The sequence below is a fragment of the Carassius gibelio genome, chromosome A8, assembly GCF_023724105.1.
Source record: "Carassius gibelio isolate Cgi1373 ecotype wild population from Czech Republic chromosome A8, carGib1.2-hapl.c, whole genome shotgun sequence".
NCBI lineage: Eukaryota > Metazoa > Chordata > Actinopteri > Cypriniformes > Cyprinidae > Carassius > Carassius gibelio.
In genome coordinates this window covers 17,484,219-17,501,611 of record NC_068378.1, presented here as the reverse complement: position 1 = coordinate 17,501,611, position 17,393 = coordinate 17,484,219, and the positions used below count along the sequence as shown (strand labels likewise).

At 36.5% G+C, this 17,393-nt stretch overlaps 1 protein-coding gene across 1 annotated transcript in view; it reads left to right on the top strand.

Annotated features, from left to right (window-relative positions):
- The window catches only part of LOC128018703 (sterile alpha motif domain-containing protein 10), a 16,913-nt gene extending 121 nt beyond the window's left edge, over window positions 1-16,792 (top strand). The window contains exons 1-5 of the mRNA XM_052604413.1: window positions 1-121; window positions 3,463-3,644; window positions 11,990-12,158; window positions 14,806-14,946; window positions 15,910-16,792. The exon at window positions 1-121 is cut by the window's left edge and continues 121 nt beyond it. Coding sequence (XP_052460373.1) covers window positions 109-121; window positions 3,463-3,644; window positions 11,990-12,158; window positions 14,806-14,946; window positions 15,910-15,932 — 528 coding nt within the window. The 5' untranslated portion in view covers window positions 1-108 and the 3' untranslated portion in view covers window positions 15,933-16,792. The remainder of the gene's footprint in view (window positions 122-3,462; window positions 3,645-11,989; window positions 12,159-14,805; window positions 14,947-15,909) is intronic.
- The last annotated feature ends 601 nt before the right edge of the window (window positions 16,793-17,393 follow it).

The window sequence follows — 17,393 nt, the reverse complement described above, 5'->3', positions numbered from 1 at the left end:
TAAAGAAACACCTTTCAAGGCGCACAGGGCGGAAAATGGGACTCCTCAGTTTCCAACTTTTAATCTAACAGGAGTATTATTGCTTGTTGCAGAGTCTGGATCGTTGACATGGCAGTAGACGGTAATTATATTATTTTTATTTTATTCATAAAGATGATCGTAGTAGTTAGTACGTTGCAAGCTTGAGATGATTTGATGTATCTCTTTTTTCAATTTCAGGTCAATTTTGAATATATCATATCATTTTAATTAAATATTTATGTTGAAATTACACTCATTCTGGTTTCTAGAATTATTTAAGCACATTAAATATTTCAGTTAAAGACATATCTGCTCAGGATAAAACAACATTGTACACAGTCACATTGTTGGTTTTAAAGAATCAAGTATGTTTATAGTCTGCTAATGAATGTGTGTATGATGGCTCATTATTTTTTGGGCTTCAGTGTGTACAGGGTCACGGCCTTTTATTTTGAATCAGTTCAACTGAATTTTAATGGAGTCATTTGCTGTTAATGAATCTACAGAACTTACAAACAAACAAAAACTCAAACCCTAATAAGCAAGCAATAATCTTTTTAATTTCTCTGTCTCTCCAGTATGAGCTTAAAGTGCTAAAATACTGGTTTATTGATATTTTGTGAAGACTGTGTAGAATTACCCTGTATGTTTCTTTGAACATTTTGTGATTTTCTTTGTGTAAAATGAAAGGTGTTGACATGACTTGTAATCGTGGCTTCTCATTGACAAAACCCAGCACACCATTCCTCGTCTCAACATGTCCTTCAAAATCTCAAAAGAAAGCTCTGTCTTTTTCCTTTTCCTTCACACATTCAGACCTAGAACTGTATGAAATTACAGAACACAATACATCTATCTTTAATCTCTGTAGTTTTCTAGTGAACCACTTACCTGTTGAGCGGTTTGTGTGCTACACCACTTTAATGAAGGCTTGCATATTCATTTGGGCATTCCTCAGCATAGATAATGAGGCCAAACAGATCTGAAGCAGCTACAGCTTCACATTTCTCTATCTTTCAGTCTGTAGCTCATTACTCCACACACAGATGTTGTGTTTCTATCCCTTCCCAAAGTTCAAACCTCTCATGCTGGTCAGAAATCTCTGGCACACTTGCTTGGTTTCTCACAAGAGACCACATCATTAGTTCACTCCAGTGAGTGCAGCAGGTGAGAAAAAAAACCTGGTCTGGATTTAATTATTTGCTTCAGGGAATGAAGAGCTGTCATGGATGATGGATCTCTAGATATAAAATAGATTTAGATTATTTATTTTTATTGACACATGCAATGAAATGGGTCACATGTGCTTGACCATGGCTGGCTGTAACCATATAAACAAAACATTCAAATGTAGTAGTTTAAAGTAATAGTAAAACCATATACAAATTGTTTTTCCATTCAAATGAATCAGAATGACATTGAATATTCATCAACATTGATATGTTTCTAAAACAAAGCTACTGTAATACATTATGGTACTATTTGTCAGTGTACTTTTAATAAATACTATTATTCAGCAAGGAAAATCAGTATTGTCATCACAGGAGTAAATTATATTTAAATCGAAAACAGTTCATAGGAATTATATGCTCTTGGAATTACTCCGTTTATTTTTAAATTGTAATATTTCACAATATAAAATAAAAATATTTCACATCGCATTACAAATATTACTGTTTTACTGTATTTCTATTCAAATAGATGCAGCCTTGAGCTTAAAAACTCACAACCCTGAAACTTCTGAACACAAATGTTTCCATTTCCCATTTAGTAGGTCAAAAATACATTTTCAGGAGTATATACTGTTTCTAGATTTAGGAGCACATCGTTTTGTGCACAAATAAATAGAAAATAAGGACAGCATCTGTCCAGGACTAACAGGCCTTGACGTGTTTTCACCCTCCAGCCACAGTAGTGCCACATATCTCTAATGTCTGCTTCAGAGGCACTGTGATGAAAGACTGTGTTCATCTATGACTCCATCCCAAATGCATTCATACAGACAGGCATCCCCCATGCACTCTTGATGAGGACGGCCTTTGTAGCCGCCTGTGAGGCTGCAGGGAATGAGAGCAAAAAACATCCCTTGTATTTCATTCACCTTCCAACACACACAACCTTATAGTCTGTCCCTCTCATCAACTCTTGCTTATGTGCGCACACATTAACACTCATTTGGAGATATAATACCATCACACACTGCCATGCACAGATTAGCTACTCATTTGTGCTAAGACTAAGGTGGTTATTAGAAATGTGAGGTGTCTATGTCTGTAATACACTGGCCTCTTCCGGCTTCTGGAAGAAAATCTGCTTATGCTGTCCACCGACTCATTTACAGTCGCCAGTCAAGCAAAACTATGCTGTGCTGGTCTGCTGTATTATTTTTAGGAATATGCAAATTCTCTAACAGGTTTACTCACACAGCTTCATGTATACTGTCTTTTGTGTGTGTGTGAAAGGGGTAGTTCACCTGAAAATGAAAGTTCTGTCATCATTTACTCATGTTGTTCCAGACCTGTATGACTCTCATTCTTTTGTTGAACACAAAGATATTTAGAATAATTTTTCTGTGGTTTAGTTCACATAATGAATGACAGTGGGGTCCAAAAACATTTATTATTTTGGAATTTTATCAAATTTTTATTTCCGTTTTAGTTACATTTTTAAACTAAAGTGTGATATATTGCTCTGGCAACCACCTGAAATAAAACTTTTTATTATTAGCTTTTTTTTTTTTTTTTGTTCACTATAAAACCCTGTCAAAACAACACTGAAACACTCTTCAAAATATCTTCTTTGGTGTTCCACAAAATTCCTTTGAAGCATATTTTGCACCAGGAAGGTCCTAGAAGATGTCTTTGTTCATTTGATTTTCTGTTTGTTGTTTCATGAATTGCAAATGCTAGTTTTGTCTAGCTCGACAAGAACTGATGTCTCTGAGGCATTCTGTATTTAGTAGCACTTAAAGTTTTCCTTCCTGGAAATCTGGAGCCTCATATGCCTTTTCATAGACTACCCCACAGGCTACCAATACTCTGCTTTTTTATCACCCTCTGACACGCTAATGCATAATTTTCTCAATTAGCTTTGCTGACTAGCGTCTTTGGGAATTATCCGGGAAGAATCCAATCCACCCAGTCAGCCGCAGGAGATATGGGTCATTCAAACATTTCTTATTTGCTTTTACTTAAGCATAAACCTTAAACCTTAAACTCTCTGAACCACCAAAACCCTGATGACAAATGCAGTCCTCAAACTGAATCTCTTACATGGCTAGGTTGCTGCATGACTGATAACTGACAATAAACAGTGCTTCTGCACATCTCAGTAGTCTGTCTCTTTCTGAAGAGGGAAGTGAAAATGTAAGTAAGAAGGATGGAATGTGTTTGTGTGTTTCAGCGAATGAATAAATGCCAAATTTCTCTATTTTTATCGCAGCGGCCTCCAGTTTTACTTTCTGTCGTCCTGCGGTGGAGTACAGGGCACTTCCAGAGGACTTTAAGTACCAGCTGAGTCGTTGTGCAGGTGGAAACCTTACCTGGCATGAGGGGCACAGCCGCAAAACAGCCGGTGGCGGAACGGTCAAACTACTCCAACAGCCTGGAAGCAAAGAACTGCAGGTGAGACCAAGAAGGAAATCTTTAACAAACATCTCAGTCCATCTGAATTTGAGCCCTTTCACATTTCCGGTGATTTCAGAAGCAGAAGTCATCATACTTTGGTTAGCTTCTTAAGTTTATCTTAACAAATATATATAATTTTTTTTTTTTTATTCCAATTTGCTCCAACAGCAAAAGAAAACATTTCACAATAGCGTTTTCATGACTTTATGATTATCAGAGCTGGCGTTTTAAAAGTCGCATTGAGCATAAGAAAGACACACATTACTCTTCTTTAGATCAAATAATAAAGATAAGAATGAAGCCAAATGTTTTTTTATGTATTCCCTGTATCAGCTTCAAAGGATCATCATTTTGTACCATCTCATTAACATGACTTAATTATATAAACCAAAGCTCTTTCTAGTGCACTTTCACTGAAACTGATCTCAAGAGGACATTGAGAAAGACCAGTGTTGGCCAAGCTACTCAAAAATGTAGCTAGCTGATTACCATATTCATATATCATATGAAAGGAAAAGTAGATAAACTAGTAACTTCACTATTTGCTATTTTATGTATTAACTGTGAAAATGTGCAATGTAGGCAGTAGAAGCTATAGTTTTGTACAGCAGAGCTAATAGCTTGGGTGCTTTCAGTTATTCCATACTTTAGTCATGAAAGCTAATTTGTTCACTAATATAATGTATGGTTGTCCGTTGTTGCATTATTAACAGAGGGAAATAGTTTCGCCTTTCAGAAATGCACTTGTGTGAAAACCTGTGCACTAAAAAAGGTAGAGTAGGGGATCTGACAACAAAACACTGTTAGACATCCATCTTTCCATCCATCTAAAAGCGTGTTTAGTTTGTAGAGAATGAGTAAAATGCTGTTTGGCTGAGTTGTGGGCCTCAGGTCAGATGGGCACTGCTGATTTATGCACTGAAACCAAAGATATGGGTCGTAATGTGTGTTTTAACTTCATTTGATCTTCTGCATTAGCATATTAACGAAGCAAGCGCTTCTAGTCGGGGCTGCAGAGCTTTGTGGGTCAAAGCAGTCTCGCCCACACAATTAGACTCCTCTTAGATTTTACAACAGGCTTGCACATACTATTTAAACCTAAACCTGTTTTTGTTCAACTGAGATAGATAATATTATATTAATGAGTTTGTGTTCTGCATTTAAATGAATAGTATTCAAAAGTAATTACTTGAGGCGAATCCAGTGTTCTGTGGTCATTTCCATTTTCTTTTTCATTTCTCTTTTTCTAGTGCTAAATTAGTTTTTAATCTTCTCAGTGAAATTAGCAGAGGTGCTGTTCATTTGGAAATTTTGTGTTTAGTGGATTAAATAGAGGGTTTAAACATTTTTGCTAAATTAAAAATGTTACTAAGACATTAAATAGGTGCATTTAAAAATAATTTTACATGTAGCATATATAATTTTTCTATAGTAGTACATAATGTATTTACTTTGGGTATATACATTATATTTTGAAAATATTTTTTAAAGGAAGTCTCTTCAGAAATCATTGTAATTTGCTGACTTGGAGCTCAAGTAACAGTTCTTATTACTATCAATGTTGAAATTGTTGTGCTGCTTTTTAATATAAAAAAAAATATATATGATACTTATGATACAAAGATCAAAATGACGTCATATATTATTATTTTGTATTGGATAAGAAATGTTTAATCTGTTCATCTGCTTTTATCATCTCATCTATTTTATAAAAAGTCTTAAACACCAATATAGTTTCTTAATCGTTTACAAATCTTGCTTTTTGCCAGAGGAACACCAGACTTAAAGGGAATCTTCTGAACTTGGGTTTAAATTTGTTGCATTTTGCTGAACCGGATCAGAGGGTGAAGGTTAAGTGAATTTATAATTAAAAGCATGGTGTGATCAGACGTCTATGTTCATTTATTCCTCATGAAAACCCCAAACAGGGGCCTAACTAACCTCTGCACTTTTTTGGCCTTCTAATTTAAACCATTGTTAATGAATGGTGAACCTTGTTAGCCTCTTCCTTCAGTGAGACAGGACAGATAAACAACTCTGTTTTATCTCTTCCCCTAATGGCTTCATACACAAATCCTTTGTTCAGCCCAGCTACATTTGTTAGTATTTTTCTCAACATTGCAGGTTTGTGTATGTCAGTATATGAAAGTCACACTGACATCTCACCACATAGTGTGCTCTTCCCAGAAAAAATAAAGAGTGAACAAAGAAGAAAAGAAAATAGAAAATGTCACTTTGGTATCAAATGTGACACCAATCTTTTCTCACTTTCATCAGCGCTGTTGTGATTTGTCTATAAACTTTGCCAAGGGACATGTCATCGTAGTATGATCAAAGAAGAAATGAGGAACTCAAGTGCCTTTTGACTAATTGTAGTCAAAAATGTGACTTTTATGTATGTATTTGTGTACTGGTGTCCACATTTGATGGTTAGTGTTTGTATTTTCTCATTATTGTGCTCTGACTGATCCTCTGGGGTCTGTGTGAATGGAACCCATACTGTAAATAATTAATGTTGCACATTTAAGTGGTGTTAATTCCTCTCTCACTGACTGATTCTGTAATCTATACCATTGCATAAAGGGACATTGCAGAGTAAGAAGGATTGCATCCCCTTGTCTCCATTGTCTCCTTGTCGAGTGCAATCTCAATTAATGGGCATTAAAATAGGGAAAGTTTGACAGATACTAATTCAGATCCATTTATAAGCCACAAACAAATTGATGTTCATGGTTTAAATTTAGATAAGGTACTTAAAAAGATGTACATGTGACAATGACATGCCTAATAATCTAATCTAGGGCTTAAATTAATAATTTACTGAAAATGTTCTGACCCTCAAGCCATTCAAGATGTAGATGAGTTTGTTTCTTCATCAGAATTCCAATAAATTTACCATTACATCACTTGCTCACCAATGGATCTTATTTAGTGAATGGGTGCCATCAGAATGTGAGCCCAAACAGCTGATAAAAACATCACAATAATCCAAGCAGACATGACTTCAGTCCATCAATTAATGTCTCGTGAAGCACAAAGCTTTGCATTTGTAATAAACAATCCATCTTTAAGCACTTTAACTCACATTCTGACGGCTCCCATTCACTGCAGAGGATCCATGGGTGAACATGTTGTAAAGCTAAATTTCTCCAAATCTGTTTAAAAAAAGAAACAAATTCATCTACATCTTGAATTTCATAAGGGAGAGTACATTTTCAGAAAATGTTCAGTTTTTGGCTGAACTATTATTTATGGTCATGTAGGGATCACAGTTTCCTTATGCCCTACAGAGACAGTTGCTGGAGAGATGTGCATCCTGCCCAAGACCAGCTGAGTAGAACAGTCACTTATTCAGCCTATTTGTGTGCATGCATGCATGCATACATGTTTGTGCACGTGCAAGAATGTATGTGTGTGATTTCCTTCATGCAGAAGAAAGAATTACCCACTGCCCTCAAGGGCAAACACAGCAAAGGCATAAAGTAGAAAGTTGCCTTAGGGAGAAAGAGAGAGAGAGAGAGAGAGAGAGAGAGAGAGAGAGCAGTAGAGATGGGGCAAAAACTGTGAAGGAGAAAGAAAATTGAAGATGAACTTGAGTACAGATGGCAGGAAAAACAAGACAAATAGAGGGAGATGTGGGAAAATGGAGGGCTGTAATTTTGTGAGGATAAATGACTGTTAATGAAATGAAACACCAAAGAAAGGGAAGAAAATATGCAAAGCAAACTTTCGTTATATTATGAGACGAGTTTTGTTTCAATACCCAGAATTTACAGCGACCTATAGCACATTACAAAATAGTAAAATGTAATATGAAAATAATATTTTATAAGAAAAAATATTATATAAGAGTCAGAAAGTTTTATTATATTGCTTTAATCCTGTACAGTACCATTTAAAAGATTAGGTTCAGAAAGATTTTTTTAATGTTCTTAAAAAAAGTCTAATTTTCATTTCAAGAAACTATTATTGTTATCAGTGGTGACAACAGTTGTGCTGCAAAATGTTTTTGATACATGCCTTTTTTTCAGGATTCTGTAATGAATAGAAAGCATTTATTTGAAATTAAAATCTTTTTTTTTCAACCTTATAAATGTCTTCACTGTGTAGGGATTTTTTAGCTCTTTTCTCTTAAAGAGGGGAATCGAATCTAAAGATTCAAATTGATTTAATTGAGCTGATTCCAAAATTAAATAGTTTATAATTCCTCAACGGTTCATCCAACGAACATTAAAATCAGTATATCTTGTCTCATCTTTACTGCTTAAGATGAGTTTGCACCTATTTCATAAGTTTGTTTGTTTTTCTTGTGTTTGCGCTGAAAATTGAGTATTTGAGTTCTGGATGACTTCATCCCTCGATCGTACAGCATGTGAGCACAAAGGCTAAAAGCCCAACGGTCCTCGAAAAGCAAAACTAGCCAAGATCTTTTTGTGCCATTTGGTTTTAAAGCCAGAGATGGACGTCTCCAAAATTCTCCTGTCCAATCATCCTACTACTTGTCCACTTGATCCGATCCCCACTCACCTCCTTCAAGCGATCTCTTCTTCAGTCATACCTTCGCTTACTCACATTATCAACTCCTCTCTTCACTCTGGAACATTTCCCTTAGCATTCAAGCAGGCTCGGGTAAGCCCACTGCTCAAGAAACCATCTCTAAATCCAGTGCTTCTTGAAAACTACAGACCGGTATCCCTTCTTCATTGCAAAGACACTTTGAGTGAGCTGTGTTCAACCAGCTTTCTATGTTCCTTGTACAGAACCACCTCATGGACAGCAACCAATCTGGCTTCAAAAGTGGCAACTCAACTGAGACTGCTCTGCTCTCGGTTACTGAAGCCCTGCGACTAGCAAGAGCAGCTTCAAAATCCTCGGTACTCATCTTACTGGACCTGTCTGCTGCTTTTGACACTGTTAATCACCAGATTCTCCTGTCCACCCTCAGAAAGATCATCGCTGGAACTGCTCTCCTGTGGGTTAAGTCCTACCTCTCTGACAGATCCTTCAGTGTGTCTTGGAGAGGTGATGTTTCAAAGTCACACCACCTTGCTTCTGGGGTTCCTCAAGGCTCAGTACTTGGACCACTTCTCTTCTCCATCTACATGACATCTTTAGGATCTGTCATTCAGAAGCATGGCTTTTCTTATCACTGCTACGCTGATGACACCCAACTCTACTTCTCATTCTGGCCAGAATGAGAAGTATGCTTATGTGCCCTCCAGAAGTTTGCGCTCTGCAAGTGAACGACGCCTTGTGGTGCCATCCCAAAGAAGTTCAAAATCACTCTCACGGACCTTTTCCTGGACTGTGCCCAGCTGGTGGAATGACCTCCCAATCTCAATTCGTACAGCTGAGTCTTTACTCATTTTCAAGAATCATCTAAAGACTCATCTTTTTCGCCTGCACTTAACCTACTAACACCAGCACTTAAATAAATAAAAAAAAATACCTGGCTATGCGTTCTATACTAGACTAACTGAGACTTGTCATGGCACTTGTATACTGTTGTTGTTCTCTTGTTGACCTGACTGCTTCTATTGTTCTCATTTGCTTTGGATAAAAGCGTCTGCTAAATGATTGAATGTAAATGTAAAGCGAGCTGATTTGGTCCCTCCCAGAAGCGACTGTCCCAATTAGGGTTGTAACGATATACCGGTATGACGATATACTGTACCATGATATAAACATGTATGATTATCATACCGTGCACATTTAATTATCTAAGGTATTGGGAGAAAATAACAGACACAGAATCTCACCTGCGCCTAGGCAACACCTTTCCACTTAACTGTACTCTTGCTCCACCCACACGTACAGCGGAGACAACATCAAAAACAGAGGCCATTATCTCTAATCTCTATCCCACGTCGAAATATGGGTTCAAACTGGCACTAGTATGGAAATACTTTTTATATAGAACAGACGAATGCTTATTTGTCATCGAGGGTAGACACAGTTTGCAAAAACTGTGGTCGGAAAGCGGCTGCAAAATGAGGAAACGCATCGAACATGTTTACTTATTCAGAATATCATCCCTCCATACAGATACAGCCATGTCCCATTTATAATTTAAGGTTTAAGCATTATGATTTCTGTAACGCGGAGTGAATCCCAGAATCCAGTCATGACAATGAATTTACAGTAGCTAGGCACAATGCAGATGTCTCATAAATGTGCGATTTGATGGATTGATGAATAAATCAAAAACAAAGCTGTAAAATAATGACAAAAGCACTGCTATATAAATATATAGGCTAATCTGTTTGTTGTGTCGTGTACTACATGCACCGGCATGGTTTAAAGTGGCATGTTTAACAGTGCTGCTGTCTCACTATCTGAGGACATGAACACAAACACTAACAGAGCAATTAATAATCATTTTATTTGCAAAAACTAATACATTCTGACACTCAAAGCTCCTCACTGCAACCCGTTAAAATAAAGGTCAAATTTTTAACTGGAAGAAATTGACAGAAATTACGATTGTACTATAATATAGCTTATTTCTAAAATAATAATAATTTACATAAACTTTTTTAAGGAATATATATTTTTCCCCTCTGTTTAATTTAGTAAATCCCTTTGCGAAAACATAAAAGAGTAAAGGTTTTAAAACATTAATTAAATTGTTAAATTTTTATAAATTTTTACGCAGTATATTTGTATTAAATCATAAAAGTACAGAATCTATATACAGAAACCAGAATTTATTAATTTGTATGTATAATTAATTATAAATATAAGTTATTAAACTAATAAATAATCAGTTATTACATTTTCTTGATTTTGATTATTGAAATTTGAATAAACACATACTCTCAAACATTTGTTCAACCAAAAAAAAATTGTAATTTAATAATACCATATACCGTGAAACTGTATAACCGTGATATTTTCTGAGATAATTATCATACCGTGAAAATCTCATACCGTTACAACCCTAGTCCCAATCGGACGCTGTTGCAGGACTGTATGGACTGTAACTGTCCGCGCATAAATTAAAACACTGTTTAATTCATCACTGTGGAAGTGTCTTTGTGGGTTTTGTTAATAACTTAACGTGCGTACAATTCCAGATTTCACCATTACATTCATACCAAAGCAGTGCCAATAAAACAAGCTTTCATTCAACACTAAACTTTCATATCTTACACATATTTATTAGCTTTATTTGCTAAAACATTGGTTAAAGTTGCACCGATTAAATGAAACACATCAAGCATATGTAAGACATAATACATTATTTGTGAATATAGTTGTATATGAGTTCCTTTGTTTTTACAAAGGAAAAGCGAATATTTTTCTGGAATGTAGAGAAAGGAGGGGGAAAGTGGGGACAGTCCTGAGGTGTCTGTCAATGGAACTAATGTTCCTTTTTCTGTTGTTCAGTTAAACGTTATTGCTCTTCCTGTGGAACATGAAGCCGGGTCAGCAGGGGATAATCAACCATTTGCTGGCATGGTTCTAAACCAAAGGGTTTTGATTCTTGGATCACCACCATTATTGGTCTTACCATTGCTTTAGACATCTCTTGAGACAGTTGGGTGCCTTGGTTAATTTCTTCGATAAATTTTATGACTTGAAAAATGGTTAGGAGGGAGAATCTCTGGAACGTTTCATCAGCTCACATGGTGATTCACAGGTTTATTTGTGTCTGTTCGACAGGGTTCCTACACATGTCACTTTTTGATTAATTGATTGTGTCCTTGCTAAATAACATCATGATATTGTATGTCACAGATACATTAAACTCCGTTTCATTAGCTCTCATAAACTCTCACTGGCTCCAAATGTGGATGATTTGCTAGAATTATATTTGCATGATGATTTTGTATAATTAGTCTGTGATCATAAGAAAGTGTGATGAAGGTCAAGTGAGTGTTATTGTGGCTCATGTCACTAGCGCAGCCATTGTAACGAATACTAATCATTCTAGAATGGCCTTCATTTATACAGCTCAATGTGCAGAACCATGGCCGTGTCCGTTAGGCAGCCAATCAGATGGCTTTCTAAGATGAAAACATCCATCTTAATCACTGCTGGTGCTTGACATGGAACACAGTTATTTAAAAAAAAAAAGTTTATTTCCCAGAGTTCCCAGCAGAAGGGAGAGCTATTTATCTGTTTCATTATTTTTTTTAATTCTGCTAGAGAATGGTTGAGAATGGTCAAATTATTAGTGCTATAAAACGTTGTGCATTCATGCATGGTAGGACTCCAGAAGGATGGATTTTCAGTCACATTTCGATATTTGTTTGTTTATGCCACTTCACTGTGAAATGCATATTTAATTTAGTTTCCCTGTCTCTCCCTTTCCCATGCTCTATTTCTTTCTCTTTCAGTTACGTTCAGGTGAATCTTACTCTGTTTACCACACCAGCCCGACCTTGCCGTGTCTCTCCAGGCCAGTGGTTCTGTGGTCTCAGCAGGATGTATGCAGATGGTTGAAGAAGCACTGTCCACACAACTACTTGACCTATGTTGAAGCTTTCTCCCACCACGCCATTACAGGTGTGTTATCAAATGTAAAACAAAAGAACTTTTGTAGATTTTGTATATAATTAAATATATCCCCATATGCTTTTAACCTGTTGAACATTATTCAAATTGAATTGCATTCTGTGTAAAATCACACATCACAGTAACCCTGCACAAAATCACCTTTATGTACCACATGCACGGGAGTTAGACAAATCCCTTGACACCAACACATCTATTATATCTCATATGGTATGAGAGAAGCATTACCATTTTAGCTGAAGGTCAGCCAGCCAGTGCTTAGCTACTATTCCAAAAAATCTGTCTTTTGTCAAAGAACTGGTCCTATTTCATTCTCAACCCATGAATTTACAGTGCTTTAAGCTTTTGTGCTCCATTTTCAATATTCTAGAAAAATGTAAATGTTTTAGTACTGGCACAGAACCCTCAAAAATACAAGATTAGAAATCTGGCATCAATGCCCACGGACACTTAATTTTCATAGCATCTGAGACATATCATTTTCTTTCATGATACAGTAACGTACAATTCCAAAGCCTTCATTAGCTATTTGACTGAGCTGTGAAAGACAAGAAATATGTATCAAGCTTTTAAGTGCCTATGAAAAGAATTGGGCACTGGAAAATATATCTGCCGTCATATGTAATGTCATATAATAATATTAGCAACATTTACAACACTGTTCGAAAGTTTAAATTAAAGGGGTCATATGATGCGATTTGAATTTTTCATTTCTCTTTGGACTGTTACAAGCTCTTGGTACGTAAAGAAGATCTGTAAAGCCCCCACATGTCTACATCACATTGTTGGAAGATTTGCATAACTCCGCCCAAATGTTCACACAAAGAAAGAAGTCACGACTTTGATTCTCGCTGTAGTATTGTTGCTTTAGCAATGTTATGGAGAAGCTGTTTCATTGTGAAAGTGAAACTACTTTGTTTGGCCTTCCAAAAGAGGACACAACTAGAAATCAGTGGTTAAGTTGTATTTACCAAACTGTTCCAGAACAGTTCAAACCAAATCTTCAGATGTGTGCAGCGCATTTTAGTGAGGATGAGGGCTGTTTCCTGAGAGAGTAGCCTACAATGCCGGTGTCTTTTTCTATAAAGTGGGGCAATAAAAACTTTGCAAGGACAGTCTGGCGCTTCTGACTCACAGCCTGTAAATAAGTTCAAATTTAAAGAATTTGCCACTGATGATTCAAATGCGAGTTTTGAGCAGTGTAGAGCAGCTCTTGTTGTTTGTCGTTTCTCCGATCACACATGCAGACATGGTTTTATGTCTAAGCGGCACGATATGCAACGCAATGCATAAAAACACAATATAAGTCATTATAATCAGTAATTATGTCCTCAGTAGTTTATGTTTTTTTATGGGTTTTATTGGTTTTGTTTTGTCTTGCAGGGGGACATACCATCATAGTATGTTAAGGGGCGTAACATTTCTGTCACACACTTGAAGTATCCGGCCAATCATAATGCACTGGATAGCTGGCCAATCAGCGTACACCTCACTTTTCAGAACTTGTTAAAATAGATGTATTTCAGAAAGGCGGGGCAGAGAAGAGCATCAATAATGTACAGTATGTGGAAAATAATGTGTTATTTGAACCTTAAACCACATAAACACATTTCATTACCTGAAAACAGTTTTTACAAACATATTAAACATCACAAACTTTGAAAATAATGTTTAATGAAATTATTATAATGTTTAATGAATTTGTAATAATGAAATATTCCTTGAGCACCAAATCTTAGAATGATTTCTGAAGGATCATGTGAAATGGCTGCTAAAGATTCTGCTTTGCCGTCACAGGATATATATTAAAATAGAAAAATTTAAAAATTTTAATAATATTTCACAATATTATAATATTGCAGTATTTTTGTCATATTTTGAGCATAAGAAACTTTCAAAAACTTTATATTTTATAGACACAAACTTTTGAAATAAATGCGTATTTTATATTGACCATCAATGGGGAAAGCTGCAGCCAGTTGGATTTTTTGAAACTAGGATTCGCTGGCCATACTGATATCTTTCATTATTATTTTACCATGTTTTTCTAGTGGTTTTTTGAATTATAGTGTGAATATGCGACTCATATCTGAGCATGTCACGGGGTCCTGCTCTCACACTGCCGCTTAGACAGCTATTTCTCCCACTCACTTGCTCACTAGGGTCCTGTGTGTCTTCACGTCCCCCACAAATCCTCTCTTCTCTCTCAGTGGACACAAAGCATCAAGATCACAGATACCCTGGGTGAGATCCATAGAAAAGGAAATTGAGAGAAAATGAATATTGGTATTCAAAAAGCATGAGGACAAAAGACAGGCGCAGTGTTTTTTCTACAAGGCTGTGGACTGAAGTGTTTAGAGTCACAGCACGAGAGGCTCAGTTGGAAACAAAGTGCGACCTGGGGCGGCCTATGCCCTCAGGCAGCAGTTCCACACGGCATGTTACCATAGTCACATATGCAAACATCACTGAGAACACGGACATAATAACCTAAGGGGGATTTGCAATGCTGTAATTTGTTTATAGCTGTCAGCAAAACTGTGCGTACATAATGTAGAGGCTGCAGGGCTTGTGTGTTTCCAAAGAGATCTTGTCTACTGAAATTGTCTCTCTCTCTCTGTTACTTTGTGTTTGTCAGGTCGTGCTCTCTTGAGATTGAATGGAGAGAAGTTAGAGCGGATGGGTTTGGTGCAGGAGACTCTGAGACAAGAGCTTCTCCAGCAGGTTCTACAGCTACAAGTACAAGAGGAAGGGCGCAACTTACAGCTGCTTAGCAGAGGTGTGTGTGTGAGAGAATAAAGCACAAAAATGAGGAAGAAATATTCTGCAGCAGGTAACTCGACCTAAAAGCAATAAAGTTTGCATAATGGAAAATGAAAGTTAGGGCGGCTTGGTGTACTTGTGCCTATTTATGTTTCCCTAGAAGCTTTATTTTAAGCTTTAGTGCAGTGAATTTTACATTTTTATTACAGGGATACCCAAAAATGTTGATGTCCTCTTGCAACGAACATAATTTCCAACATTTATTTAAAAAACATTTACAATGTGTTTAGTTGACTACATCTTTTTCTATTCACTATTGGAGTTATGTCAGATAAATAAACATAAAGGTAAATATAAAACTAGGGCAGTCATTGGAACATTAGAAATTAGAAGAAATTGGTTGCTTGTTGATATTCCCAAGTTTGGGGTCGGTAAATTTTTTAAATGAAAGAAGCCTCATGCTCGCCAGGTCTGCATTTATTTGACCAAATATACAGCAAAAACAGTAATATTGTGAAATATTATTGCAATTTAAAACATTATTTTCGGTTTTATTATATATTTTTAAAATATTATTTTATTCCTGGCAAAACAGAAATCATTCCAAGATGCTGATGTTGTGTTCAAGAAACATTTCTTATTATTATCAATGCTGAAACAGTTGTGCTGCTTAATATTTTTGTGGAACCCTAGATAGATTTTTTTCAAGGTACTTTGATGAAAAGAAAGTAAAAAACAACAGCATTTATTTGAAATAGAACTCATTTGTAATAAAATCCTATTGACCCCAGACAATTGAATCATGGTGTATATTAAAAACCCAAACCCAGAGAGAAAATTGATTCTTCAATTTTGATGTCCACTGTATAGCACTGGTATGTGTGTAGGTTGCCACTGGAGAGCTACGCTGAAACATTTTTGATTCATTCGCTCATTCATGCTTTTTTTCTCCATCCCTCACCTTCCCTCTGTTTTCCAGGGCTATCCGGAAACCTGTCATAGCTTCAACCATGCGTAGGGCAGTTCTACCAGACTGGCTGCACTCTGAAGGGACATCAGTGTGTTTGGTCAGGCTGAGGCCAGAGACGTTTGACTGCAGCTGTCATGGACTGGGACACGGGGACAGGTTTCAGTTATACAGCTCAAACTCCACATTCTCACTATGCTTAAATAAAACTCATACCAAAGGAGATCTACACAAGGAGCTTTCATGTTGTCCTCCCATGATTTATCAACCTCAAATCTGCTTCGAAATGCAAACAAAAGAGGAATCTTCAATCTTTATACCTGATAAAGGCGGTCCAAGCTGGCTGTACCAAAGCTCTCTGGATTTTGTAACAACTCAGTTCCACTTTAAAATCTACAAGACCGTCTACAATGATGTAGCTATATTATGAACTTTAACCCACCGAAACAAGCTTGGTAACTATTTTCTGCTGGAATGTGACTTTGCCAGATGTGCCCTGAAACGTGCCGGTCAAGATTGTGGTTCTACGTAAGCAAAATGTGTCCAGTTCCTACAGGTGTTCCAGGGCTCATTTCACGTTAGATATAAACCTAAATGATTCAAACCTGCATTTGTACTGTGAATCCAACTAGACGGCCTGTTTTAGTTTTGTGACAACTGTTGTTGTTTTTTAACTTAAGAAGAGTTTGTCTCTGGGAACAAAAAGTTAAAATGTGTCTAAAACTAGTTCCCCATGTGACAATGATGACCGCATTTCCACTGAAACGATGAGTATCGTTGGCCACAAAAAGCTGTGTTTATGTTGTGTAAAATACAAAACTCTGTAAGTGTCTGAGAGAATTGTTGACGACAGATGTAAAAAAATAAATAAATTACATGCTGCATTGGAGCCTAACGAAGTCTCAAGTGTGGACTCTGCCCAAAAGACCATTGAAAAAACCCACAACAAAACATCGGGATGATGCGGTGTGAGAACCTGAAAGTGGTTTGGGACACATAAAAACTGCATAAAACTGTATTCATGCATTATTTTGGGGAGAGTTTGATTATTTCAAGTAATGATCGGTTGTGACACCATGACTCAGCTTGCGATTTGTTAGATCTGATTATAAATATCCTGTCAAGGTTAGGCAGAAACATTTTTCTGAAAACTCTAGGAAGTGCTCTGGCATATAAGATGTTTTAAAAGATACTTTACAAGCAACAGTTTCACTGAAAAGGAAGAATGGTTTGAAACTATATTTCCCATAATTAGTTTCATGAGGTATTGACAGCAAGTGCAGCTTCATGGTGATCAGATATGAGTGGAGAGTTAAACACTCAAGCCGACTGAACAGGGATCACAATTCTACAAACATAGGCTATGGCCTAGATAAATTATAGGAGAAAGATTCGATGCGTTTAGAAGAAGGTGCACCTCTGACATTATCTGTTGACCCACATCGAGCCAATTAATAATTTTTGGCATGTTATGGAACTGTTATTCATACTGTGAA